Raw genomic sequence first — 26,949 nt, forward strand, 5'->3', positions numbered from 1 at the left:
GGGTTTCACCTTGTCGCCAAGGCTGGTCTCAAACTCCTGGACTCAAGTGATCCACTCGCCTCAGCCTCCCAAAGTGCTGGGATTACAGGTGTGAGCCACTGTGCCGGCCACTTATATCCTGTTTCTAGCTTCTTTGTTTGCTTTTCGTTTTTCCTAGAAACAAGTCTCTCTAAAAATAATAATCTGTTCACAAAGCCTTTGCTGTTTTGAAAGGCTGGGAATAGAGTTTAAAGCCATTGAATCCCTCAACATTAGGATGGATCAAATGTACTGAGATCTTTCCTTTAGGAAAGGAAGAGGTGAAGATAAAAATGAACAACATTTCAGAGGCCAATGTCAAAGACAGCACCAGCTCAGTCATGTATAGGGTCCTTTCCTGCTGCTGGAGGGGCTGCAGAGCTCACTGGCACTCACCAGACTCCAATGGTCACGTCTTCCTCTGGCTGCAGGTAGTAGTTACACGTGTGATTCAAACCTTGATCCTGTGGTTTTTTCAAATCAATGAAATAGGGAACTCTTACTGTAGGAAATAAAGAGATGGAAATTAGGATTACTGGTGGATGAATACACACATGTACACACAAACATGCATACTCACACACGCGCACAAATATGCATCCACACGTGCACACACACACACATGCACACCCACATGCACACACTGCAGAAGCTCTCAGAAAGCACCAAGTCCTTTTCCTGTGCAATCTTACAATGGTGCCAGACCTGCAGGCCCAGCCTCAGGCAGGGTATGGGCTGAGGCCAGCCAGCATGGGCAGGGACAGATACTGCAGTGAGGGCAAGGTCTGTGTAGAGACTGGAACGCTAGGGTCTAAGGTCATTCAAGGTGTGAGAAGATGCAAATGAGGGAAGGAAAGATCCTCAACAGGTCTGAAGGATGGGCCAGCCAGGAGGGAGGCTGGGGAGGCTGAGCCTGCGAATAACTCAGGTGCCTGGTAGAGTGGGAAGGACAGCAGGAAAGGGGATGGCGCTGCAGGACCTGATGACCAACGGAACGTTGGGTGGCAAACAAGGTAAAGGGGATTCCAAAGTTTCCAGGACTGCTGCCTAACACAGAAAAGACAGCAGAAGGTGAAGTGTGGGGCAGCGAGAGGGATGAATCCATAGGACCCATGCAGAGCAGAATGAAGTCAGTGCAATGGCCCAGCAGAAGTCCTGCATCTACTAGGTCATCTGCCAGCAGGACAGCGAGTGAATTAACCAGCACCTCACACTGTGGAAGACCATGGGGCCCTTAGACCTGGAGGAACCTCCAGGACCTGTGGGCAGATGAGAGGAGCAAGGTGACTGTGGGTGCGGGTGCAGTAGCCCCTTTGTTATTGTAAAAACATGCAAATGAAACACGACCTCCACATGTGGCTGGGAGGATATACAGAAAGACAGAAGCCAGGCTGCTCACACAGCTTCAAAGTGTATGTGTGGGGAGAATGGGGGCAATTTTTTCCTTATATACCATTGTAGTCTTACTGCTTTTGGTGAACACAACTTTAAAATAAGTTTAACTGAAAAATAAAAAATTTAAAATAAACGCATGAACCCTGAGGTGGGATTTGCCTGCTTTATAAAATAGCAACTCCCAAAAGAGGCAATGACAGAGAGCAGTGTGGGCCTGGCTTCCCTCTGGCGGGTCCTGTCCCCGGGGAAGCTCTGCTGCTGACAGCTGTCTCTGGTGAAGACAGGGGTTGCATGACTCCCACGTCCGTGTGGCACATTGCACATCTAGCCTCACTTCCTCAAATGTCACCAGGCTGGACTCACAAGGACATGGGGACATACACACTCCTTCCCAGAAACTCCCTGAGCAGACGTCTGTCCCAGACCACGTGGGGAGACAGTTCCTACCACCAGGGCTGCTGTTCATACCCCACCTTCTTACTCCATCTCTTCCCCAGGAAGCAGATACATCTTCAAAATTTTAGTAAGAAGTTTCTCTCAATATAAAAAATGGCAAAGGAGATGGTCCACATCCCCATTAGCTCCAGCTGAGCCAGGCCGCACAGTCTCTGAGGCAAGCCACCACCATCACCATCTGATGGCTCCTATTAGATTGCCAGCTCACATGACAGAGCTGATTTTTTGATACCAGCCTGGGCAACATGACAAAACTCCACCTCTACAAAAAATATAAAAATTACCCAGGTAAGGTGACATGCACCTGTGATCCCAGCCACTTGTGAGGCTGAGGAGGGAGAATCACTTGAGCCCAGGAGGTCAAGGTTGCAGTAAGCCAAGGTTGTACCACTGCACTCCAGCCTGAGTGACAGAGAGACCCTGTTTCAAAAAAAAAAAAAGAACTGGCTTTGAACCCGGCAGCCCGGCTGCACAGCCCTGCCTCCTGGCTGGCTGGACAGGAAGTCAGGCAAGTAATGAGCCTGGCCCCTGAGACGCCTGGGAGGCCCGCCTGCCCTGTTATGGGCTGAGTTGTGCTCCCCAAGAAAGACTATGTTCAAGGCCTCACCCCCAGTACCTAAGAGTGTGACCTTACTTGGAAACAGTGTCTTTATGGAGGTAATCAAGCTCAAATGAGGTCATTGGGTGGATACTAACCCAACATGACTGGTATCCTTATAAAATGGGGACATTTAGACACAGAGACAGAGGGAAGACCATGAGAAGATGACCAAGAAGATGGAGAAGATGGAGGCAGAGATTTGAGGGAAGCTTCTCCAAGCCGGGAATGCTGCCAGACAGACAGGCAAGAAGGGTCCACCTCAGCATCTCAGGAGGAGCTGGGCCCACCCACACCTCGACCTCGGCCTCCCGGCCTCCACAACCATGAGAGGATACATTTATTTTAAGCCACTCAGTTTGCAGGTTTGTTAGAGCGGCCCTAAGAAATAAATGCAGCCAGCCAGGCATGGTGACTCATGCCTGTAAACTTAGCACTTTGGGAGGCCGAGGCAGGTGGATCACCTGAGGTCAGGAGTTCGAGACCAGCCTGGCCAACATGGCAAAACCCCGTCTCTACTAAAAATATAAAAATTAGCCAGGTGTGGTAGCGTGCACCTATAATCCCAGCTACTTGGGAGCCTGAGGCAGGAGAATGGCTTGAACCCGGGAAGCAGAGGTTGCAGTGAGCTGAGATCATGCCACTTCACTCCAGCCTTGATGAAAGAGTGAGACTCTGTCCAAAAAAAAAAAAAAAGAAAGAAAAAAGAAAGGAAAGAAGTGAAGGGAAGGGGAGGGGAGGGGAGGGGAGGGAAGGGAAGGGAAGAAAGAGAACAGAGAGGAAGGAAGGAAGGGAGGAAGGGAGGGAGGGAGGGAGGGAGAGAGGGAGGGAGGGAGGGAGGGGAAAGAAAGGAAAGAAAGAAAGGAAAGCAAGGGAGGCTCTTCTGCAACAGGAAACAATTGAAGAAACTGGTTATTTTACCAAGGCTTTGACTGGAATGGCCTGCTTTCCTTTAAGGATTCAAAGGACTTATAGAGCCAATAAAAGCCCCGTGGGTAAAACTGGACTCATACCTTGTCTATACAGTCCCCATACAGGGCTCCTGACCTGTGGTAAAGAATGTCACTTTCAAATAGGCCCAGGAGGCCCAAGTTATTTTAGGACCTCAAGAGGAGAGGAATTTACCAAACTCATAGGTATTTGAGGATAGAAACCCATGGCTGGACTCAGCTTTTAAAAAGTCTTATCTGAGATTCCTTATGGAACAGAGTTCTATCAAAGCCAATTCTAGAAGCCTATGTAAAAAATAATTACTTGTGTTGCACTTTATGCAAATAATCAGGCCAAGTATATAATAAGACTAAAGTTTATTTTGCAAACAAATCAGTCCTATAATGATTTGTTTTTTAATAAACATGGGGACTGGAGAGAGAAAAATTATGCTTCAAAAAAAAAAAAAAACAACAACTATGGTATACCTGTTGTTAGCTGTTCTTGTATTTTTCCTGCAGTTTGGAAGGACTAAATCTTAAATTATTTGTGGGCTACAAGTCACCAAACTAATGCATTCCAATCTTTAATGGGAATTGGAATTTAAATTTGGGAATTGCACTCCTTACCTTAGTCCCCATTATTAACCTTATAGTACACTGTTCCCTTAAATGCAGTGCTAAAACTATAGATGACAATAGTATTGCCTTTGCCATGCAAGCCGTGGATCCCCAGCCATGCCTGTGTGAGTATGCCCAGAATGTTGCAAAGTGGTTCCATTCCTTTCACCTTGGGGTAAACACCTACCCCCACTACACCCCTGGCCAGCAGGAAGAAGTTAGAGCTGTCTTTGCCCTTTCTCCATCTTCATTAGCTAATGCCTTAAGATTAGGATGTTATGAAACCCAAAGGGGTGCCAGGCGCGGTGGCGCATGCCTATAATCCCAGCAGTTTGGGAGGCCGAGGTGGGCAGATCACGAGGTCAGGAGTTCGAGACCAGCCTGGCCAACATAGTGAAACCCTGTCTCTACTAAAAATACAAAAATTAGCCGGGCATGGTGGTGAGTGCCTGCAGTCCCAGCTACTCGGGAGCCTGAGGCAAGAGAATTGCTTGAACCCGGGAGTCAACAAGATTGCAGTGAGCTGAGATCACGCCATTGCACTTCAGTCCGGGCGACAGAACAAGACTCCGTCTCAAAAAAAAAAAAAAGGGAGGGATTGAAACTACCATTGCAAAACTATAACTGAGACAGTGAAAGAGATCTGACCTAACTGACTCCATCTAGCTTCTAACCTCCATGCTGTCCTTGTTCACTCCTGGGCATAGGCTAAACTAATTTTGGGAGGAACTTAGTTTATAGTTTAAAGAGAAGATGATACCCTTTTCTGGAAACAAACCTCCTTGCCTGGGGACTAGACTGCCTTTATAGGACTAACGTTTTGGCCACAAGATTGGAAATTGTTGTGGTTTAGGAGTCATGAAGCTGGAGGCTACAAGACTCTGACCCTCCCCAAATTGCTCCTGGTGATAAAATCACTATTGTAAAACCTAAGACCAGTGCTTGAGATATTTTGCAGACCCTGAACTTGATGGATCAGCTGGCACCATCCAGATTGATAAACTAGCTCATCTGATCTTGAGGCCCCCACCCAAGAACCGACTCAGCGCAAGAAGACAGCTTTGACTCCCTATGATTTCATCTCTGACCTGACCATCAGCACTTCCAGCTCATTGGCTTCCCCACACCCACCAAGTTGTTCTTAAAAACTCTGATCCCTGAATGCTACGGGAGAGTGATTTGAGTAATAACAAAACGCCAATCTCCTGGAAAAAAAAAAAAAAGAACACAGCCATACAAGAGTTTAGATTTTATCCTGGCAATGGGATCCGGAGAAGGCTCCCGACCAGAGGAAGGCCTGGAAACTGGGTCCACTTCAGGATCTGGAGTGGGAAAGTGAGTCCACTTCAGACTCTAGGGCCCACTCCTGCCACCTCATCCTGGGAATTCACCACACACTTTGGGAGCCTGAGAGCTGCAGCCCAGGGTGCAAGTCTTAATCTGACAGCCGGAAGCGGGGGTGGCCTCCTCAATACAACTCTGAATATCCACACCTGGGGCCCGCTGCCCATCCCACATCTAGACCCACTCAGCCAAATCCTGCCTCTGACGCTGGAACCAGCTCTGACTCTGCCAGATGGGGAGTGGGCACCATTGAGGGCCGAGGACACTGGGCTTCCACTGGCTCCGCTTCAGGCCTCACTCAGTTCTGTGTCTGCAGAAGAATGCCAAGCTCCTGGGACACAAACTGTCCAAGAGTTCTGAGAGCATTCCCTGGCCACTGAAAAGTATTTTACAAGGATTAGCAGCTAATCCAGAAAACTTCCAAGCCCAAGAAATCTAAGAACTAGGAACCCAAATTCTACTCCAGGATGGCCTCATTCCAGGAAGCTGGTCTTCCAGTTCACTTTTACTCATTTTAGAAACAACCATGAAAAGGAGGCACAGTGACTACTCTCCATGAAAAGCATCCCCCAGATGCTGCCTGGCACCTTCTCTTCCGCAGCAGCACCTCCAACCAGCGTCAAGTGGCATGGGAGGCATGGAGCTTGGTTGCTCCCAGGGATCACACAGCCCCAGAGCGAGTGGCTGTAGGAACCCCGTGGCCAGTATTACTCTAAATGAGCAGAAATGCCTCAAAGTGAGATGGGTGGTGAGACGGGTTGGCGTGCGCAGGGTCACAGGATCCACCCAGGGCCAGAAGCACTGCCGGCTCACTCCTGCGGGCCAGTGCCAGGCGAGTGCCAGGACCCTCTGGCCTCCCAAGTGGTCAGATCACCCTTGGCCACTGACTCTTTGTGGCCCCCGTGACTCCAGCATGCTGGCTGGAGTCCACCCTGCCCAGGCCCCTGCCTCATCCACAGGCCTGGGGTGGGGACAGAGTGCTAAGCCCTGTGGCAGCCCCACAGGAGTGGCCTGGGCGGTGCGCCCCTTCATGCTCCACCATTGAGGTCCAGCTCTCTCATGGCTCCCTCTCGCAGGCTCTTCTGAACTGGGAGCTCCTCATACAGGCCCCCGCACCATGGGCAAACAAGGCCCACAGGGCTGCTGGGACTGAGGCCTCTGGCTGCTCCTGCTTCCCCCAGTTTTCACTGTCCACCCTCCAGTCACGTCATCATGTACCAACAACCACAAACATCAACGGGCAGGATGGAGAATGGATCTTGCACACATGGGTGCTGTGGAGGGTGAAGGAGTGAGAATGTGAGTGAATGGAAAGCGACCTGCTCTGTCATACTTCTTTTAGCTCACCTGCAAAATATTTGTTGCGGGAAAGACTGAAACTACTGAGCTGTCATGGTCTTTGAGTGCTGAGGGTCTGAACACGGGGCTAAGTCTCATTCCAATCACTGTGAGTAACAGAGCAGCCTTGATACCGGCAGCCATAAGAGGTGTGGTGTCAAGGGAAAGCCTGGGTTGGTTATTTGGGTTTTATCAAATTCCAATTACCTGATGCAGGCTTACAGGACCTTCCATATGAAAAAAGGGGATAAGAAAAGAAAGGTAACAGGAGTTAACAGGGACTGCTCAGGGGAAGGAAAAAGAGGAAGCTGGCCCTTTGCTTTAAAAACAAATGCATGGAATTGTGTTGAGGGAGGAGCCAAGATGGCCAAATAGGAACAGCTCCGGTCTACAGCTCCCAGCGTGAGCGACGCAGAAGACGGGTGATTTCTGCATTTCCATCTGAGGTACCGGGTTCATCTCACTAGGGAGTGCCAGACAGTGGGCGCAGGTCAGTGGGTACGCGCACCATGAGCAAGCCGAAGCAGGGCGAGGCATTGCCTCACTCGGGAAGCGCAAGGGGTCAGGGAGTTCCCTTTCCTAGTCAAAGAAAGTGGTGACAGACGGCACCTGGAAAATCGGGTCACTCCCACCCAAATACTGTGCTTTTCCGACGGGCTTAAAAAACGGCACAACAGGAGATTATATCCCGCACATGGCTCAGAGGGTCCTGTGCCCACAGAGTCTCCCTGATTGCTAGCAGAGCAGTCTGAGATCAAACTGCAAGGCAGCAGTGAGGCTGGGGGAGGGGCGCCCGCCATTGCCCAGGCTTGCTTAGGTAAACAAAGCAGCCAGGAAGCTCAAACTGGGTGGAGCCCACCACAGCTCAAGGAGGCCTGCCTGCCTCTGTAGGCTCCACCTCTGGGGGCAGGGCACAGACAAACAAAAAGACAGCAGTAACCTCTGCAGACTTAAATGTCCCTGTCTGACAGCTTTGAAGAGAGCAGTGGTTCTCCCAGCACGCACCTGGAGATCTGAGAACGGGCAGAATGCCTCCTCAAGCGGGTCCCTGACCCCTGACCCCTGAGCAGCCTAACTGGGAGGCACCCCCCAGCAAGGGCAGACTGACACGTCACATGGCCGGGTACTCCAACAGACCTGCAGCTAAGGGTCCTGTCTGTTAGAAGGAAAACTAACAAACAGAAAGGACATCCACACCAAAAACCCATCTGTACATCACCATCATCAAAGATCAAAAGTAGATAAAACCACAAAGATGGGGAAAAAACTGAGCAGAAAAACTGGAAACTCTATAAACCAGAGCGCCTCTCCTCCTCCAAAGGAACGCAGTTCCTCACCAGCAACGGAACAAAGCTGGATGGAGAATGACTTTGACTAGCTGAGAGAAGAAGGCTTCAGACGATCAAATTACTCCAAGCTACGGGAGGACATTCAAACCAAAGGCAAAGAAGTTGAAAACTTTGAAAAAAATTTAGAAGAATGTATAACTAGAATAACCAATACAGAGAAGTGCTTAAAGGAGCTGATGGAGCTGAAAACCAAGGCTCGAGAACTACGTGAAGAATGCAGAAACCTCAGGAGCCAATGCGATCAACTGGAAGAAAGGTTTCAGTGATGGAAGATGAAATGAAGCAAGAAGGGAAGTTTAGAGAAAAAAGAATAAAAAGAAACGAGTAAAGCCTCCAAGAAATATGGGACTATGTGAAAAGACCAAATCTACGTCTGATTGGTATACCTGAAAGTGACGGGGAGAATGGAACCAAGTTGGAAAACACTCTGCAGGATATTATCCAGGAGAACTTCCCCAATCTAGCAAGGCAGGCCAACATTCAGATTCAGGAAATACAGAGAACGCCACAAAGATACTCCGCGAGAAGAGCAACACCAAGACACACAATTGTCAGATTCACCAAAGTTGAAGTGAAGGAAAAAATGTTAAGGGCAGCAAGAGAGAAAGGTCAGGTTACCCTCAAAGGGAAGCCCATCAGACTAAAAGCAGATCTCTCGGCAGAAACTCTACAAGCCAGAAGAGAGTGGGGGCCAATATTCAACATTCTTAAAGAAAAGAATTTTCAACCCAGAATTTCATATCCAGCCAAACTAAGCTTCATAAGTGAAGGAAAAATAAAATACTTTACAGACAAGCAAATGCTGAGAGACTGTGTCACCACCAGGCCTGCCCTAAAAGACCTGAAGGATGCGCTAAACATGGAAAGGAAAAACCGGTACCAGCCACTGCAAAATCATGCCAAAATGTAAAGACCATCGAGACTAGGAAGAAACTGCATCAACTAACGAGCAAAATAACCAGCTAACATCATAATGACAGGATCAAATTCACATATAACAATATTAACTTTGAATGTAAATGCACTAAATGCTACAATTAAAAGACACAGACTGGCAAATTGGATAAAGAGTCAAGACCCATCAGTGTGCTGTATTCAGGAAACCCATCTCACGTGCAGAGACACACATAGGCTCAAAATAAAAGGATGGAGGAAGATCTACCAAGCAAATGGAAAACAAAAAAAGGCAGGGGTTGCAATCCTAGTCTCTGATAAAACAGACTTTAAACCAACAAAGATCAAAAGAGACAAAGAAGGCCATTACTTAATGGTAAAGGGATCAATTCAACAAGAAGAGCTAACTATCCTAAATATATATGCACTCAATACAGGAGCACGCAGATTCATAAAGCAAGTCCTGAGTGACCTACAAAGAGACTTAGACTCCCACACATTAATAATGGGAGACTTTAACACCCCACTGTCAACATTAGACAGATCAACGAGACAGAAAGTCAACAAGGATACCCAGGAACTGATCTCAGCTCTGCACCAAGCGGACCTAATAGACATCTACAGAAATCTCCACCCCAAATCAACAGAATATACATTTTTTTCAGCACCACACCACACCTATTCCAAAATTGACCACATACTTGGAAGTAAAGCTCTCCTCAGCAAATGTAAAAGAACAGAAATTATAACAAACTATCTCTCAGACCACAGTGCAATCAAACTAGAACTCAGGATTAAGAAACTCACTCAAAACAGCTCAACTACATGGAAACTGAACAACCTGCTCCGAAATGACTACTGGGTACATAACGAAATGAAGGCAGAAATAAAGATGTTCTTTGAAACCAACGAGAACAAAGACACAACATATCAGAATCTCTGGGACACATTCAAAGCAGTGTGTAGAGGGAAATTTATAGCACTAAATGCCCACAAGAGAAAGCAGGAAAGATCTAAAACTGACACCCTAACATCACAATTAAAAGAACTAGAAAAGCAAGAGCAAACACATTCAAAAGCTAGCAGAAGGCAAGAAATAACTAAAATCAGAGCAGAACTGAAGGAAATAGAGACACAAAAAACCCTTCAAAAAATTAACGAATCCAGGAGCTGGTTTTCGAAAGGATCAACAAAATTGATAGACCGCTAGCAAGACTAATAAAGAAAAAAAGAGAGAAGAATCAAATAGACGCAATAAAAAATGATAAAGGGGATATCACCACCGATCCCACAGAAATACAAACTACCATCAGAGAATACTACAAACACCTCTATGCAAATAAACTAGAAAATCTAGAAGAAATGGATAAATTCCTTGACACATACACTCTCCCAAGACTAAACCAGGAAGAAGTTGAATCTCTGAATAGACCAATAACAGGAGCTGAAATTGTGGCAATAATCAATAGCTTACCAACCAAAAAGAGTCCAGGACCAGATGGATTCACAGCCGAATTCTACCAGAGGTACAAGGAGGAACTGGTACCATTCCTTCTGAAACTATTCCAATCAATAGAAAAAGAGGGAATCCTCCCTAACTCATTTTATGAGGCCAGCATCATCCTGATACCAAAGCCGGGCAGAGACACAACCAAAAAAGAGAATTTTAGACCAATATCCTTGATGAACATTGATACAAAAATCCTCAATAAAATACTGGCAAACCAAATCCAGCAGCACATCAAAAAGCTTATCCACCATGATCAAGTGGGCTTCATCCCTGGGATGCAAGGTTGGTTCAATATACGCAAATCAATAAATGTAATCCAGCAAATAAACAGAGCCAAAGACAAAAACCACATGATTATCTCAATAGATGCAGAAAAGGCCTCTGACAAAATTCAACAACCCTTCATGCTAAAAACTCTCAATAAATTCGGTATTGATGGGACATATCTCAAAATAATAAGAGCTATCTATGACAAACCCACAGCCAATATCATACCCAATGGGCAAAAACTGGAAGCATTCCCTTTGAAAACTGGCACAAGACAGGGATGCCCTCTCTCACCACTCCTATTCAACATAGTGTCGGAAGTGCTGGCCAGGGCAATTAGGCAGGAGAAGGAAATAAAGGGTATTCAATTAGGAAAAGAGGAAGTCAAATTGTCCCTGTTTGCAGATGACATGATTGTATATCTAGAAAACCCCATTGTCTCAGCCCAAAATCTCCTTAAGCTGATAAGCAACTTCAGCAAAGTCTCAGGATACAAAATCAATGTACAAAAATCACAAGCATTCTTATACACCAACAACAGACAAACAGAGAGCCAAATCAGGAGTGAACTCCCATTCACAATTGCTTCAAAGAGAATAAAATACCTAGGAATCCAGCTTACAAGGGATGTGAAGGACCTCTTCAAGGAGAACTACAAACCACTGCTCAAGGAAATAAAAGAGGATACAAACAAATGGAAGAACATTCCATGCTCATGGGTAGGAAGAATCAATATCGTGAAAATGGCCATACTGCCCAAGGTCATTTACAGATTCAATGCCATCCCCATCAAGCTACCAATGACTTTCTTCACAGAATTGGAAAAAACTACTTTAAAGTTCATATGGAACCAAAAAAGAGCCCACATCGCCAAGTCAATCCTAAGCCAAAAGAACAAAGCTGGAGGAATCACACTACCTGACTTCAAACTATACTACAAGGCTACAGTAACCAAAACAGCATGTACTGGTACCAAAACAGAGATATAGATCAATGGAACAGAACAGAGCCCTCAGAAATAACACCGCATATCTACAACTATCTGATCTTTGACAAACCTGAGAAAAACAAGCAATGGGGAAAGGATTCCCTATTTAATAAATGGTGCTGGGAAAACTGGCTAGCCATATGTAGAAAGCTGAAACTGGATCCCTTCCTTACACCTTATACAAAAATTAATTCAAGATGAATTAAAGACTTAAATGTTAGACCTAAAACCATAAAAACCCTAGAAGAAAACCTAGGCATTACCATTCAGGACATAGGCATGGGCAAGGACTTCATGTCCAAAACACCAAAAGCAATGGCAACAAAAGCCAAAATTGACAAATGGGATCTAATTAAACTAAAGGGCTTCTGCACAGCAAAAGAAACTACCATCAGAGTGAACAGGCAACCTACAAAATGGGAGAAAATTTTCACAACCTACTCATCTGACAAAGGGCTGATATCCAGAATCTGCAATGAGCTCAAACAAATTTACAAGAAAAAAACAAACAACCCCATCAAAAAGTGGGCGAAGGACATGAACAGACGCTTCTCAAAAGAAGACAGTTATGCAGCCAAAAAACACATGAAAAAATGCTCACCATCACTGGCCACTGGAGAAATGCAAATCAAAACCACAATGAGATAACATCTCACACCAGTTAGAATGGCAATCATTAAAAAGTCAGGAAACAACAGGTGCTGGAGAGGATGTGGAGAAATAGGAACACTTTTACACTGTTGGTGGGACTGTAAACTAGTTCAACCATTGTGGAAGTCAGTGTGGGGATTCCTCAGGGATCTAGAACTAGAAATACCATTTGACCCAGCCATCCCATTACTGGGTATATACCCAAAGGACTATAAATCATGCTGCTATAAAGACACATGCACACGTATGTTTATTGCGGCATTATTCATAATAGCAAAGACTTGGAACCAACCCAAATGTCCAACAATGATAGACTGGATTAAGAAAATGTGGCACATATACACCATGGAATACTATGCAGCCATAAAAAATGATAAGTTCATGTCCTTTGTAGGGACATGGATGAAACTGGAAATCATCATTCTCAGTAAACTATTGCAAGAACAAAAAACCAAACACCGCATATTCTCACTCATAGGTGGGAATTGAACAATGAGAACACATGGACACAGGAAGGGGAACATCACACTCTGGGGACTTTTGTGGGGTGGGGGGAGGGGGGAGGGATAGCACTGGGAGATATACCTAATGCTAGATGACGAGTTAGTGGGTGCAGCGCACCAGCATGGCACATGTATACATATGTAACTAACCTGCACATTGTGCACATGTACCCTAAAATTTAAAGTATAATAATAATAAATAATAAAAACAAAAAACAAAAAACAAATGCATGATGATAGATCTGACCTATTTCCAAAAAAGCCCTCCCTAGCCTCTGAACCAAGACATGACTTTCACTAAGAGATGCCTTCTTGATCTGAAGGCAAATAATGGATGGGAAGATATTCTAGGCTTCATAAATGCTGAGTCTCATCCAAACATCTTTTGGATGGAATCAGATTGTGAATACAAGTATTGAAAAGCACATATATTTATGTGCATGTAAACAGACACATATAAAAAAGGTCAGTAGGAAATAAACTACAGTGTTAACAAGCATTTTCTCAGAGTAATGTTCATTTTCTTATTTATACTATTCAGGGTTCTTTTTTTTTAGCTAATTCTTTGTTTTTAGAATAATCATGATGTTTTGCTTATGAAAATGTATTTAAAGTAGAATAATGCCTTACATTGTAGGTGCTATGTTTCTTTAAAAGCTTATTTATCTAATTTATAAATTTGGTTTCAGATAGATTTGCTGTGAAGAATATTTTAACCACATTCTGGGGCCCAAGAGATTGCTACTTTTCCTGTAATGTTGAATGGATGCCCAGGTCAGGCTTCTTGTCTGGAGACAAGAGCAGAGGCACCTCCCCAACAAAATTCCAAATCACTGCAGGGCCACGCCACAGACTCCACCTCCTCGGCGATGCAGACAGGCACAGACCTGTAAACCTTGGACGCACATTACAACTGGAAAACCAACAAGCTCCATGCTGCTCCTCTGAAGACTGCCCTTCCTCCCAAAGGGGGAGACAGAGAACCACACTTGGAAGGGTCTCATGTGCTGATAAAACACTGTGGCTTCCTGGGGAGGACAGCGGGGCCTGGAGATGAGGGTCGCTCATCATGGAGAGGCAGGAGGAGTGGGGTGTGGGGGCCAAGCAGATGCCCAGGGGGGTGAGGCGAAAGGAATGTCCAATCGCTGCTCCCAGGGACACTGTTTCTTGGTGCTAGACCTTTGGCAACTAAAAATCTCTTTCAGAAACACCACAGGGCTGGGTGCAGTGGCTCACGCCTGTAATCCCAGCACTTTGGGAGCCAAGGCAGGAGGATCGTTTGAGCCCAGGAGTTTGAGGCCAGCCTGGGCAACATGGCAAAACCCCATCTCTACTAAAAATATAAAAAATTAGCCAGACGTTGTGGTGGTGGGTGCCTGGAGTCCCAGCAACTCAGGAGGCTAAGGTGGGAGGATCACCTGAACCTGGGAGGTTGAAGCTGCAGTGAGCCGTGATCATACCCCTGCAGTCCAGCTGGGGCAACAGAGCCACGCCCTGTCTCAGAAGAAAACAACAAAACAAAGTGCCACTGTAGGCTCACCTAACTCCAGTGTGGCAAACAGGTGGAAGGAAATCGTTAAGGATGGGCAACACCTTGGGAGGCTCAGCCTCCCCTGCCCAAGCCCAGCCCTCCTCTCCCATGCCATGGGGCTGGACCAGGAGAACCCAAAGTTCTCCTCCCTCAGAGCAGTCTACCACCTCCTTGGGAAACCCACAGAACAACATCTGTAGGCTGTGTGTCTACAGTAGCCCAAACAATCAAGCTAAAGAAAATCTATTCAATCCAAACATTTGCTGGGAGCCCACAATGTACCAGGCCACGCAGGGCAATGCACCCCACACACCCTCCCTTCAAGAACCAGCTCACGTGCCTGGCAGCAAAGGCACCTGCCCAAGGGGGCCGGCAAAGGTAGAAAAGCCATGAGGGTCAAGTCTGAGGTCTGCTGATGGTGAATCTTCAGCCCTTGTAGCTTCGTGTTGATTCCTAAGCCCCAAATGCTTTCTGGGCTGTACTGTGTACATTTAAGGAACATTAAAAGTCAGAAAAACAAAACTCCCATCATTTTGGTATACTGTTAGTTTCTTTTTGAGTTTGTGCTTCTCACAAGTGACAAAACTTAGAGATGAAAAATTCCTAGAAGTTCTACTTTTCCATTAGAAAAATCAAATGCCTCTAAGTATACTACATGTGTTTTACAGTTATTTTAAGACACCCAAATAAAAACTCAGATTTACAAAGTATTAAATAGCCTTATAATTTCTGTCCTTCTTACCAGCATTAAAAAAAAACAAAAAGAAACAGAAATTCCTTTTTTAGCCAGTCATCTCCTGTTTCTGTGATTAAGTCTATTATAGACTGAACACCCAAACTCATAAGCCCAGATGCCTGCAGAGGGAGTCCCGCACCTCTCAGTACCTCCTGTGTTCCTCTGCGGCCTCCTCCTTTCCTCCTCCTCCCACTCCACCAGTTCACCTGCTGCCTCAGCAATATCAGGCCCAGCTTTCCAAGCCTCAAACTCCCAAACACATAAGGCCAGACTCACTATGTGCAAACCAATCTAGCCACAGAGTGACCCCAGAGCCCCTGCCTCATCCTGTTCTAATGCTGTCAGCACCTGCCTCTCAGGCTGTCCTTCACAGAACACCCACTGTGTGCGAGCCCCGTTGTTCTCAAACCTCGAACCCACAGATGCGGCCCTTTCCTTGGAGCCTCGCTTGTAGGACTGTTCCCAGGGCCACGTGCCCAGAGCCTCTGCCTTTGACCTCATGGGCTTGATACTTCTGCACCTTTCTCCTCCCACATCTCCAAAAGTAAATACACAGTGTGAAAAAACACACAAGGTCCAAGTTCACTCAAGGAGACTACAATACCTACAAGGCCAGCACAAAATTCCACAGAAACCAAAGTACTGTATATCTGGATTTTTTTAAGGGTATAAAAAACTAATTTGTTTTAAAAAAGAAAAAAGGCCTCATTTTTTTTTAAAGGTACTATATTTTTCAGTGGTCATCTTTTCCAAGGGCAGCTAGGCTCCTGGAATGCACAACTGACAAGGCATCTCCAACATGATGGCTTCAGCTGACTTCTCATGTTGTCAACATTTTTACTCACCTCAGCTGAAGACAGACACGCTGGTCCCCCAGGACAGTGTGGTCTTCTGTGGACAGAAATCCAGTGCTGGGGAGCAACACTAGCACAGAAAGTCCTCCAGCTGGGAAGGGGCACAGGGACCTTTCTGGGTAATAAAAGCATTCTAGTTCTCAATCTGGGTGGTAGCTCTACCTATCTATCTCTAAAGATATAGATATATAAACTGTACACTTAAGATATGTACCCTTCACTGTATGTAAACTAAATCTCCATTAAAGTAAAAAGACTCCCCCTAAAATCAGACATCACCATGAAAATGAACCCTTACTAAAATTAAAGGAAAAATGGACACATACCACTTACCGAAATTCAAGAAAATCAGTTTGGCCTGTATTCCAGGACATAGTTTGATGAGAAATGGAATGGCAATGTACAACCCCAAAACACAGAAAAGTATCTTCCTCAGGCGCAACCACACGCCCTTTCGCCTGCAAGAGAAAAGCAATGAATAGGTCAGAAGGCAGTAGGTGCCATTTTGCTGTAGTTTGTTAATAGTGTTATCAAAGTCCCTAAACAAGAGCCACACATATTTTTTTTTTCCACAAGGACACTGCCAATAATAAAAGTAGCCTCCCACCTGCCTTCACTCAAGTAATTATTTTACATAGTCTTTTAATTTGAGCTTAGAACTCTACTGGGGGTAAGAGGAACTTTTTTTCTTGAAAGACAAAGAAATACCTAATGATTTCTTACATTCGCCCTTGCAGAAGAATCCAGCAGAGAAAGCAGACCCCACCATACCCCCCACCTGACATCAGACCCCAGCTGTAACCTCATATCAGGAAAGAGCGGCCTCCTCAGGCCTCCTGATCAGTCTTCTGTGAGACAACTGCAGGCAGGCGTAGGTTACTTCTTAGCTCCTGGTAGGAAGCACGTAGACCAAGGACATCAACAGAACCTGCCTGACCAGGTCCTCAGAGAGCAGGAGGCTAAGAACTGGCATGGTGTGTCCTTGCATTTACACATGGGCGAGCCCCTCTGTACCCACCCAACAGAGGACCCTTTTCCAGGCCCGTCAAGCCAGGTCGCCAGCCTAGGGTCTCATGACCCTCTTCTAATTCCTCTCCAGCTCCAGAGTTCTTATCTTGTTCCCAAACCCCCTTTCAAAACTATCTCTAACCCGGTGATTCTCAAATTCCTTGGTCTCAGGACTTCTCTACAGTACAAAATTGAGGACTCTACAGAGCTTCTGCTCAAAGAGCTTCTTTACTTCTTATTTGACAGACAGTCATAAACAGTTTATATTTATGATGATCTGTCATATGAGAAATCAAAGATAAGACATTTAAAAATGTCTATTAATTCATCTAGTAATAACAATCCATTACATGTTGCTATAAACAGTATTTGTTATGAAAAATAATTTTCCAATACAAAAAATTTTAGTGAGAAGAAAAACAAAAAATTTTAGTGAGAAGAGTGACATTAACATTTTTATAAATTTCTCTAAGCCAGAGAGCTTAACAGAAAGATGGACTCTCCTATCTGCTTCTGCATGCAATCTGCTGTGAATCCACATATCACGTATCATCTGGAAAACCTCACTGCACACCCATGAGAGGAGGGTGAAAAAAGGCAAATCACACCTTGGCATTATTATGGAAATCAGTCTGACCTTACTGACCCTCTGCAAGGATCTGGGAACAGAAAGAGTGCCAGGGGCACACCTGCAGGACCACTGCTCTAACTTGCCATATGACTCTAAACCTAGTGGGACAAGCTATCTCTGGACAATTTCCAAACAGTCTTAAAACCACATATTGAACTGCTGATACAAGCAACAATACAGATGAATCTCAAAAGGACTGTTATGTTAAATAAGACATCCACAAAAGACTGTATACTATATAATTCCACGTCTAAAATTCTAGAAAAGGCAGAACTCTAAGGACAGAAAAACAGAAGAGAGAGAGGTTGCTGGGGCTGGGGGTGGAGCAGGAGATTGACTGCAAGGGCCAGGAGAGGGTCTTGGAGTGATGGAACATACTTTACCTTGATGTGGCTGTGGTCACACGATGGCACACATTTATCAAGACTCACTGAATTGTATACTTAGAATCCATGAACTTTGCTATATGTAAATAATCTCAATAAAACTGATGTAAATCAGTTAATAAAGCTGACAAACACCTCAATAAAGCTGATGACAAATATGCACATCCGATAATGTAACTCATTCACTCATTTTCCTGGTTCATTCAGAGATCATCATCAAGCGCCTGGCACTCTGAAGTGGTGGACAGTGAGGGCAGCAAAGGATAGCGCCCGCACTTGTGCTGTGCTCACAGCCCCGTGGGCGTTAATCAAGCACAAGGGACATGGCAGGCTGGGTGAGAGGTACCTGCTGCTGGGGATACTGCTGCTGGGGTTACTGCCCAGGGTGATCTGAGCTAGCCGGGCTACCAGGGACAAGGCCATTGGACTGACACAGTAAGTCAGGAATACAAGAGGTAACTAGATGATGGGGAAAACAGTTTAAAATGGCATCTTAAACGCCATACATGATCTAGCTTTTCAATGAGGGTACATTAATCACAATATTGAGGTTCAAAGTGCCAGCTCTGAAGTCTGGTTCAACATCTAACCCATCACTTACGAGCTGTGCAATCTTGAACGAGTTATTTAACCTCTCTTAGCCTTGTTTTCCTTAATGCTTGGTGGGGATGATAATGGTACCTCCTTTGTGTAGGTTCCTGGAAGGATTACACACAGTAACACATGTAGACTGCACACGTGAGTCCTTGCACCAAACCTGCAACACATCTTAGCTTCCATCACCAACTCTTTATTCTTGTTAGAGAAAAGAGCAGGGTCTGACACAGCTAATGGCTCTGGCAGGGAGAAACTGGGTATAGTGTGAGAGGCGGGAAGAGGACCAGAAAGACTCAGGACGTTATCCTGAGAGAAAATGAAAAGCCCATTAAAAAGAAAAAAGCGTGCAATCAAGTGTGCCACCACTTCAATGCCTGGCGCCTATGCTTGGATCATCTGCTCTGGCACCTGCAGTTACTTCTGTGTCCCTCCCACAATCTACTTACTCATCCTTCAGCACCTGCACAGATCTCTGCCTTACTGTAAGGCATCAAGTGGTTTGCAATTTTGTGCCTCAAGAGAAAGGAAAGCCTATGTCCACACAAAGACTTGTTCAAAAATGTCCACAGCTTCAGACTGGGCAACAACAGTGAAACTCTGTCTCAAAAAAAAAAAAAAAAAAAAAAAAAAAGTTCACAGCTTTACTCACAGTAGCCAAAAACAGAAACAACCCAAATGGCCATCAATGAGTGAATGGATAAACAAACCATGGTATGCCCTTAGAATGGAATACAATGCAGCAATAAAATGGAATAAACTATTGATACATGCAACCACGTAGATGAATCTCAAAATAATTCACTAAGCAATAGAAACCACCTGAAAGATGGCCAGGTCACTGGCAGATTTTCACTGATACATGATTTCACCCAAAAGGTATCTCTATTCATTAGCAAAACCAGTACAGACACACCACATTTTATTGCACTTCACTTTACTGCACTTTGCAGATACCACATTTTTTTTTTTTTTTACACAAATTCAAGGTTTGTGGCAACTCTGCACTGAGCAAGTCTGTCAGTGCCATTTTTCCAACATTCCAACAGCATGTGCTCACTTTGTATCTTTGGGTATTTTTTACTGGTAAAGTTTTGTTGTTGTTTGCTTTGAGATGAGGTCTCGTTCTGTCACCCAAGCTGGAGTGCAGTGGCACAATTATAGCTCACTGCAGCCTCAACCTCCCAGGTCCAAGCCATCCTCCCACCTTGGCCTCCCAAGTAGCTCAGACCACCACACCCAGCCAGGTTTATTTTTTATTTTGTAGAGACGAGGTCTCCCTATGTTGCCCAGGCTGGTCTTGAACTACTCCTGGGCTCAAGTGATCCTACCATCTTGGCCTTCCAAAGGGTTGGGGTTATAGGTGTGAGCCACAACCTCCCAGACTCAAGTGATCCTCCCACCTGAGTCCCCTGAGTAGCTGGGGCTGTTATAGGCATGTGCCACTATGCCCAGCTAATTTTTAAATTTTTCATAGGGACAGTGTCTCCCTATGTTGCCCAGGCTGGTCTCAAACTCCTGGGCTAGGGCAATCCACCCACCTTGGCCTCCCAAAGTGCTGGGATTACAGGCATGAGCCACCACACCTGGCCTAAAGTATTTTTAAATTAAGGTATGTACACTGTTTTCTTAGACAAAACCTGCCAAAACTCACATAAGAAATAGACAATCTGAACATGCCTGTTTCTATTAAATACATTCAATCAATAATTAACAACCTTTCAAAACAGAAATCACTGGGCCCAGATGGGTTCACTGGGGAATTCTACCAAACATTTAAGGAAGACGTTACACCAATTATCCACAATCTCTTCCAAAAGATAGAAACAATCTCTTTTTAACTTATCCTATAAGCTCAGCATTACCCTAAATCAGACAAAGACATTACAAAAAAGAAGACTAAGCTGAGCCTAGTGGTATGTGCCTGTGATCACAGCTACTTGGGAGGCTGAGCCAGCAGGATGGCTCCAGCCCAGGAGTTCAAGGCCAGCCTGGGCAACATCTTCAAAAAAAAGAAAGAGGCCAGGCGCGGTGGCTCACGCCTGTAATTCCAGCACTTTGGGAGGCCAAGACGGGTGGATGACCTAAGGTCAGGAGTTCAAGACCACCTGGCCAACATGGGGAAATCCTGTCTCTACTAAAAATACGACAATTAGCTGGGTGTGGTGGCAGCCATCTGTAATCCCAGCTACTTGGGAAGCTGAAGCAGGAGAACCTGGGAGGCGGAGGTTGCAGTGAGCTGAGATCGCACCACTGCACTCCAGCCTGAGCGACAAAGGAAGACTCTGTGTCAAAAAATAAAATTAATTAAAAAATAAAGGAAACTAAAGACCCATATTCTCATGAACATAAATGCAAAAATCCTCTAAAAAATATTAGCAAAGCAAATCCAACAATGTATAAAAAGAATTATACACTATGGTCAAGTGGGATTTGTCCCAGGTATGCAAGGCTAGTTCAACATATGAAAATCAATTAATGTAATACATCACATCAACAGGCTAAAAAAGAAAAATCACATGATCATATAAATAGATGCACAAAAAGCATGTGACAAAATCAACAACCATTCATGATTAAAAAGCCTCAGCACACTAGGAATAAAGGGAAACTTCCTCAACTTGATAATATCTACAAAAAACAGTTAACATCTTACTAAATGATGAAAAGCTTGAAGCTTTCCTGCTAAGATTAGGAACAAAGCAAGATTACACAATAAGATAAGAAAAGGAGATAACAGGTATAGAGACCCAGGAAGGAAAAATAAAACTTTGCAGATCACATGACTGTCTATGTATGCAGAAGATCTAAAACTTGGAACTAATTAGTGACTATAGCAAGGTTCCAGGATACGAGGTTAATATACATAAGCCAATAGTTTTCATATATACCAGCAATGTGAAATCCAAAACATATTGCCATTTACATTAGCAACCCCCAAAATGAACTACTTAGATACAAATCTAACAAAATATGTACAAGATCTAATGAGGAAAACGATAAACTCTGATGAAACGTATAAAGGAAGAACTAAATAAAGAGATATTCCATCTTCATGGACAGGAAGGCCCAATATTGTCAATATGTCAGTTCTTCCCAACTTTATAGATTCAATATAATCCCAATCAGATCCCAGCAAGTTATTTCCCGGATATTGACAAACTGATCCTAAAGTTTACATGGAAAGGCAAAAGACTCAGGATAGACAGCATTAAAGGAGAAGAACAAACTTGGAGGACTGACACAAGCTGGTTTGAATACTTACAATAAAGCCACAGTAATCAAGACAGTGGTGTACTGTCAAAAATACCAACAGACCAAAGAGCCTAGAAATAGACCCACATAACTATAGTCAACTCATCTGTGACAAAGGAGCAAGGGCAATACAACGGAGCAAAGATGATCTTTTTCACAAATGGTGCTGTAATAACTGTACATTCATATGGAAAAAAATGAAAGTAGACCTGATACCCTTCACAAAAATAAAACTCAAAATGAGTCATAGACCTAAATGTAAAAACAGAAAACTATAAAACTCCTAGGAGATAACAGAGAAAAAAATTTAGGTGAACTTGGGTATGACGAAGACTTTTTTTTTTTTTTCTGGAGATGGAGTCTCGCTCTGTCACCCAGGCTGAAGTGCAGTGGCGCCATCTCAGCTCACTGCAACCTCTGCCTCCCAGGTTCAAGCTATTCTCCTGCCTCAGCCTCCTGAGCAGCTGAAACTACAGGTGAGCGCCACCACATCCAGCTGATTTTTTGTATTTTTAGTAGAGATGGGGTTTCACCGTGTTAGCTAGGATGGTCTTGATCTCCTGATCTCATGATCCGCCCACCTCAGCCTCCCAAAGTGCTGGGATTACAGGCGTGAGCCACCGCGCCCGGCCGATGAAGACTTTTTAGATACAAAACCACCAAGGTATGATCCATGAAAGAAATATTAACAAGCTAGGTTTCATTAAAATTGAAATCTTCTGCTCTGTAAAAGACAATGTCAAAAGAATGAGAAGATAAGCCACAGACTGGGAAAAACATATTAACAAAAGTATATCTGATGAAAGACAGTTATACAAAGTATACAAAGAACTCTTAAAACTTGATAATAAGAAAATAAATAACTGGATTTTGAAAGGGGCAAAGGACCTGAATAGACACCTCTCCAAAGAAGATACACAGATGGCAAGTAAGCATATGAAAAGGTGTTCACATATGTAATCAGAGAAAGGCAAATTAAAACGAGATACCACTACACACTATTAGAATGGCCAAAATGCAAAACACTGATAACACTAAATGTTAGGAGAATGTGGAGCAACAGGAATTCTCATTCATTCCCAGTGGGAATGCAAACATGGTACACAGACACTTGGGAAGACAGTTTGGCAACTCCTCACAAAACTACACATATTCTTACTATATGATCCAGCAGTCAGGCTCCTTGGTACTTACTCAAATAAATGAAAAATATATGTCCACACAAAAACTTGTATACAGACATTTACAGCAGCTTTATTAATAACTGCCAAGAGTCTGGCAGTTATTAATAAAGATAAGATAACCAAGGTAAGATGTCCTTTGATAGGTGAGTGAATAAATAAACTGGTACATCCGGACAATGGAATATTATTCAGTGCTAAACAGAAATCAGCAATCAAGCCATGAAAAGAACATGGCAGAAACTTAATATTACTTAGTGAAGCTTATTACTAAGTGAAAGAAGCTCATCTCAAAAGGCTACATACTATATGACTCCAACTATATGACATTCTGTAAAAGGTCAAACTATGGAGATGGCAAAAAGATTAGTGGTCATCCAGGGATGGGGTAGGGAGGGATGACCAGGAAGAACACAGATTTCTAGGGCAGTGAAACTAATGTGTATGATATTACAATGGTAAATAAGTATTATACATTTGTCAAAATCTCATAAAATGCACAACATCAAGAGTGAACCCTACTTAATGCAAACTATGGATTTGGGGTGATGATGTGTTAACGCAGGTTCACTGATTCTAGCAAACATGCCATTGCAGTGCAGGATGTGGATAGTGTGGCATACCATGTGTGGCAGGGGCGGGGCAGGAGTGTATGGGAAATTCTGTACTTTCCACTCGATTCTGCTGCAGACCTAAAACTGCTCTAAAAAATAAAGTTTATTTATTTTGAGACGGAGCCTTGCTCTGTCGCCCAGGCTAGAGTGCAGTGGCATGATCTCGGCTCACTGTAAGCTCTGCCTCCTGGGTTCACACCATTCTCCTGTCTCAGCCTCCCGAGCAGCTGGGACTACAGGCACCTGCCACCAAGCCCGGCTAATTTTTTGTATTTTTAGTAGAGACAAGTTTCACTATGTTAGCCAGGATGGTCTCGATCTCCTGACCTTGTGATCCACCCGCCTCGGCCTCCCAAAGTGCTGGGATTACAGGCGTAAGCCACTGCACCCGGCCAAGTTTATTAATTTTTTAAAAAGTCAACAACAATAAAATGTTACTCATAGCTGTCAAGTGTCTTTGGACTCCACAGAAAACCTGAAGCACAGGATGAGAGATGAGGGTGGTACAAGAATGGCAGTTAGTGTTCAGAGACTTGAGATGGAAAAAAAAGTAAATATTACACGAAGAAATCCACAGAACCAGAAAGAGAAAACTACCTAATTTTGAAACCTTCACAGCTTACATATTAGAAGTTTTATATCATTATTTTTACCAGACAGACATATAATCCTGTAAATAATTAAGTTTTGCAAGAGTCTCATAAGGGACAAGAGTTTGTCATCTGGAAATACTGCCAGCATGGTGTTTTCAGCAGGGTACTCCCCAGCACCCTTCTCTCTCCTGGACTGCAACCATTATCTGTCTTTAAAACTGTACCAGGATGTGTGATTGGGGTATGCCTCTTTCTTTCTCTCTCATCCTGTGAGTTTTTTCTTCATTTAATTATGAACTACTAACTACATTATTTTAATACCTAAGAGTATAGTTCCCATAATAAAATCTATTTTTTCTAGATTCCATTTTAGTCAGTGTTATGGTCAAGGATAAATCTTGGCCAGGTGTGGTGGTTCACACCTGTAATCCCAGCACTTTGAGTGGCCAAGGCAGCAGGACGCCTTGAGCACCTTGAGTTTGAAACTGGCCTGGGCAAAACAGGGAGACTCTGTCTCTATTAAAAAAAAAATTAAAAACTAGCTGGGCACAGTGTGCATGCCTGTGGTCCCAGTTACTTAGGAGGCTAAGATTGGAGGATCACTTGAGCCCAGAAGGAAAGATAAATCTCTTCAGCAAGTCTGAAAATCTCTTGGAAAGGCAAATTCTATAAGTCTACATACATTATACTTGAAAGGCATATCAGAAAAATAAAAATGTTTTCATGTTTTTAAAAAAAGTTCACATATGATGTTGGCTGTGGGTTTAGAGAAAAAAAAAAAAAAGAGGAAAAAAGGCTGGGCGCAGGGGCTCACGCCTGGAATCCCAGCACTTTGGGAGGCCTAGGTGGGCAGATCACGAGGTCAGGAGATGAAGATCATCCTGGCCAACGTGGTGAAAACCCATCTCTATCAAAAATACAAAAATTAGCTGGGCGTGGTGGCACACGCCTGTAGTCCTAGCTACTCGGGAGGCTGAGGCAGGAGAATCACTTGAATCTGGGAGGCAGAGGTTGCAGTAAGCCGAGATGGCGCCACTGCACTCCAGCATGAGCAACAGAGCGAGACTCTGTCTCAAAAAAAAAAGGAAAAAAGTTCACAGATAAAAACAACAAATACAAGAGCTAGTTCTTCGAGAAAAAGCAAGAAATAGACTAATAAGTTTTGGGCTAGAAAGAGAATATGAATATACAAAATCAGGGATCAAAAAGGTCAGATGGCCATAGAAGAGATTTTTATTTTTAATAAAGAATACTATGTACTTTGCTAAGCCAATACAATTTTGATAATTCAATGACACAAACCATTTGGTGGTAAAAAAAAAAAAAAAAAAAAAAAAAAACAAATGCGCTGGGTGTGCTGACTTGAGCCTGTGGTCCCAGCTACCCAGGAGGCTGAGATGGGAGGATTACTTGAGCCTGGGAGGTTGAGGCTGCAATGAGCTGTGACCGAGCCTGTGACTAGCCATGACACTCCAGTCTGGGCAACAAAGCAAGGCTCCATCTCAATAAATAAGCAAGTAGCAACAACTCACTCAAATTGTGCGGAAAAAAACTAATTAAACCTTTCTCCAAAGGAGGTATTAGACAAAGCTATCAAAGAATTACATCCCTGAAAGCCACTAATCCCAGAAGGACTGACAAGCATTTCCCCCTAAATTTTAAGAAATAGATATTGGCGGTTGCAGTGGCTCACGTCTGTAATCCCAGCACTTTGGGAGGCCGAGATGGGCGGATCACGAGGTCAGGAGATTGAGACCACCCTGGCTAACACGGTGAAACCCCGTCTCTACTAAAAATACAAAAAAAAATTAGCCGGGCATGGTGGCAGGCGCCTGTAGTCCCAGCCACTCAGGAGGCTGAGGCAGGAGAATGGTGTGATCCTGGGAGGCGGAGCTTGCAGTGAGCCGAGATCGCGCCACTGCACTCCAGCCTGGGCAACAGAGCAAGACTCCGTTTCAAAAAAAAAGAAAAAAAGAAACAGATATTGTATCATACAATCTGGCAAAACGGGGAAAATAAGAGAGCATATTAAAAATCAAAGCTGGCTTTAGTATAATGTGAAAATGGAATCAATATAGCACCACAAAGCAAACTACCAAGAGTTTCAAATATGAAGAGATACAAACATGCTGGGAGTATAAAAACAAATCAGGTAGGAATATAAAATAGTCCAGCTGCTATGGAAAACAGTTTGGCCATTCCTCAAAAAGTTAAGCCTAGAATTACTGTATAATCTAGCAATTCCACTCCTCGATATATACTCCAAAGAACTGATATCAAGGACTGAAATAGATACTTGTAGACCAATGTTCATAGTGGCATTATTCATAATAGTCAAAAGGTGGAAGTAACCCAAGTGTCCATCAGCAGATGAATAAATCGACAAATGAACAGATGAATGGATACACATGCAATGGAGTATTATGTAGCCATAAAAAGAATGAAATTTGGATGCATGCTACAACATGGATGAACTTTTAAAACATTATGCTAAGTGAAAGAAGCCAGACACAAAGGATAAATATTATATGATTCCATTTATGTGATGTACCTAGAATAGGCAAATTCATACAGACAGAAAGTCTAACAGTGCTTACCAGGAGTTGTGGGAAGGGGGAAATGGGGAGTATTGCTCAATGGTTTCAGAATTTCTATTTGGGATGGTGAAAAGTTCTGGAAATGAGTGGTGGTGATGTTTGCACAAC

The 26,949-nt window shown here is 44.0% G+C and overlaps 1 protein-coding gene across 4 annotated transcripts in view; it reads right to left on the reverse strand.

The window, feature by feature from the left end:
• ABHD12 (abhydrolase domain containing 12, lysophospholipase) overlaps positions 1 to 26,949 on the reverse strand; it is a 97,265-nt gene that overhangs the window by 28,174 nt on the left and 42,142 nt on the right. For all 4 annotated transcript variants that reach the window (XM_063702461.1, XM_031005058.3, XM_031005056.3 and 1 more), the window contains exons 2-3: positions 16,316 to 16,440; positions 415 to 520 (exon numbers count right to left, since the gene is read on the reverse strand). In XM_063702461.1, the coding sequence (XP_063558531.1) occupies positions 415 to 520; positions 16,316 to 16,440 (231 nt within the window). The remainder of the gene's footprint in view (positions 1 to 414; positions 521 to 16,315; positions 16,441 to 26,949) is intronic.

This window comes from Gorilla gorilla, chromosome 21 (assembly GCF_029281585.2).
Source record: "Gorilla gorilla gorilla isolate KB3781 chromosome 21, NHGRI_mGorGor1-v2.1_pri, whole genome shotgun sequence".
In the NCBI taxonomy this organism is placed as follows: domain Eukaryota; kingdom Metazoa; phylum Chordata; class Mammalia; order Primates; family Hominidae; genus Gorilla; species Gorilla gorilla.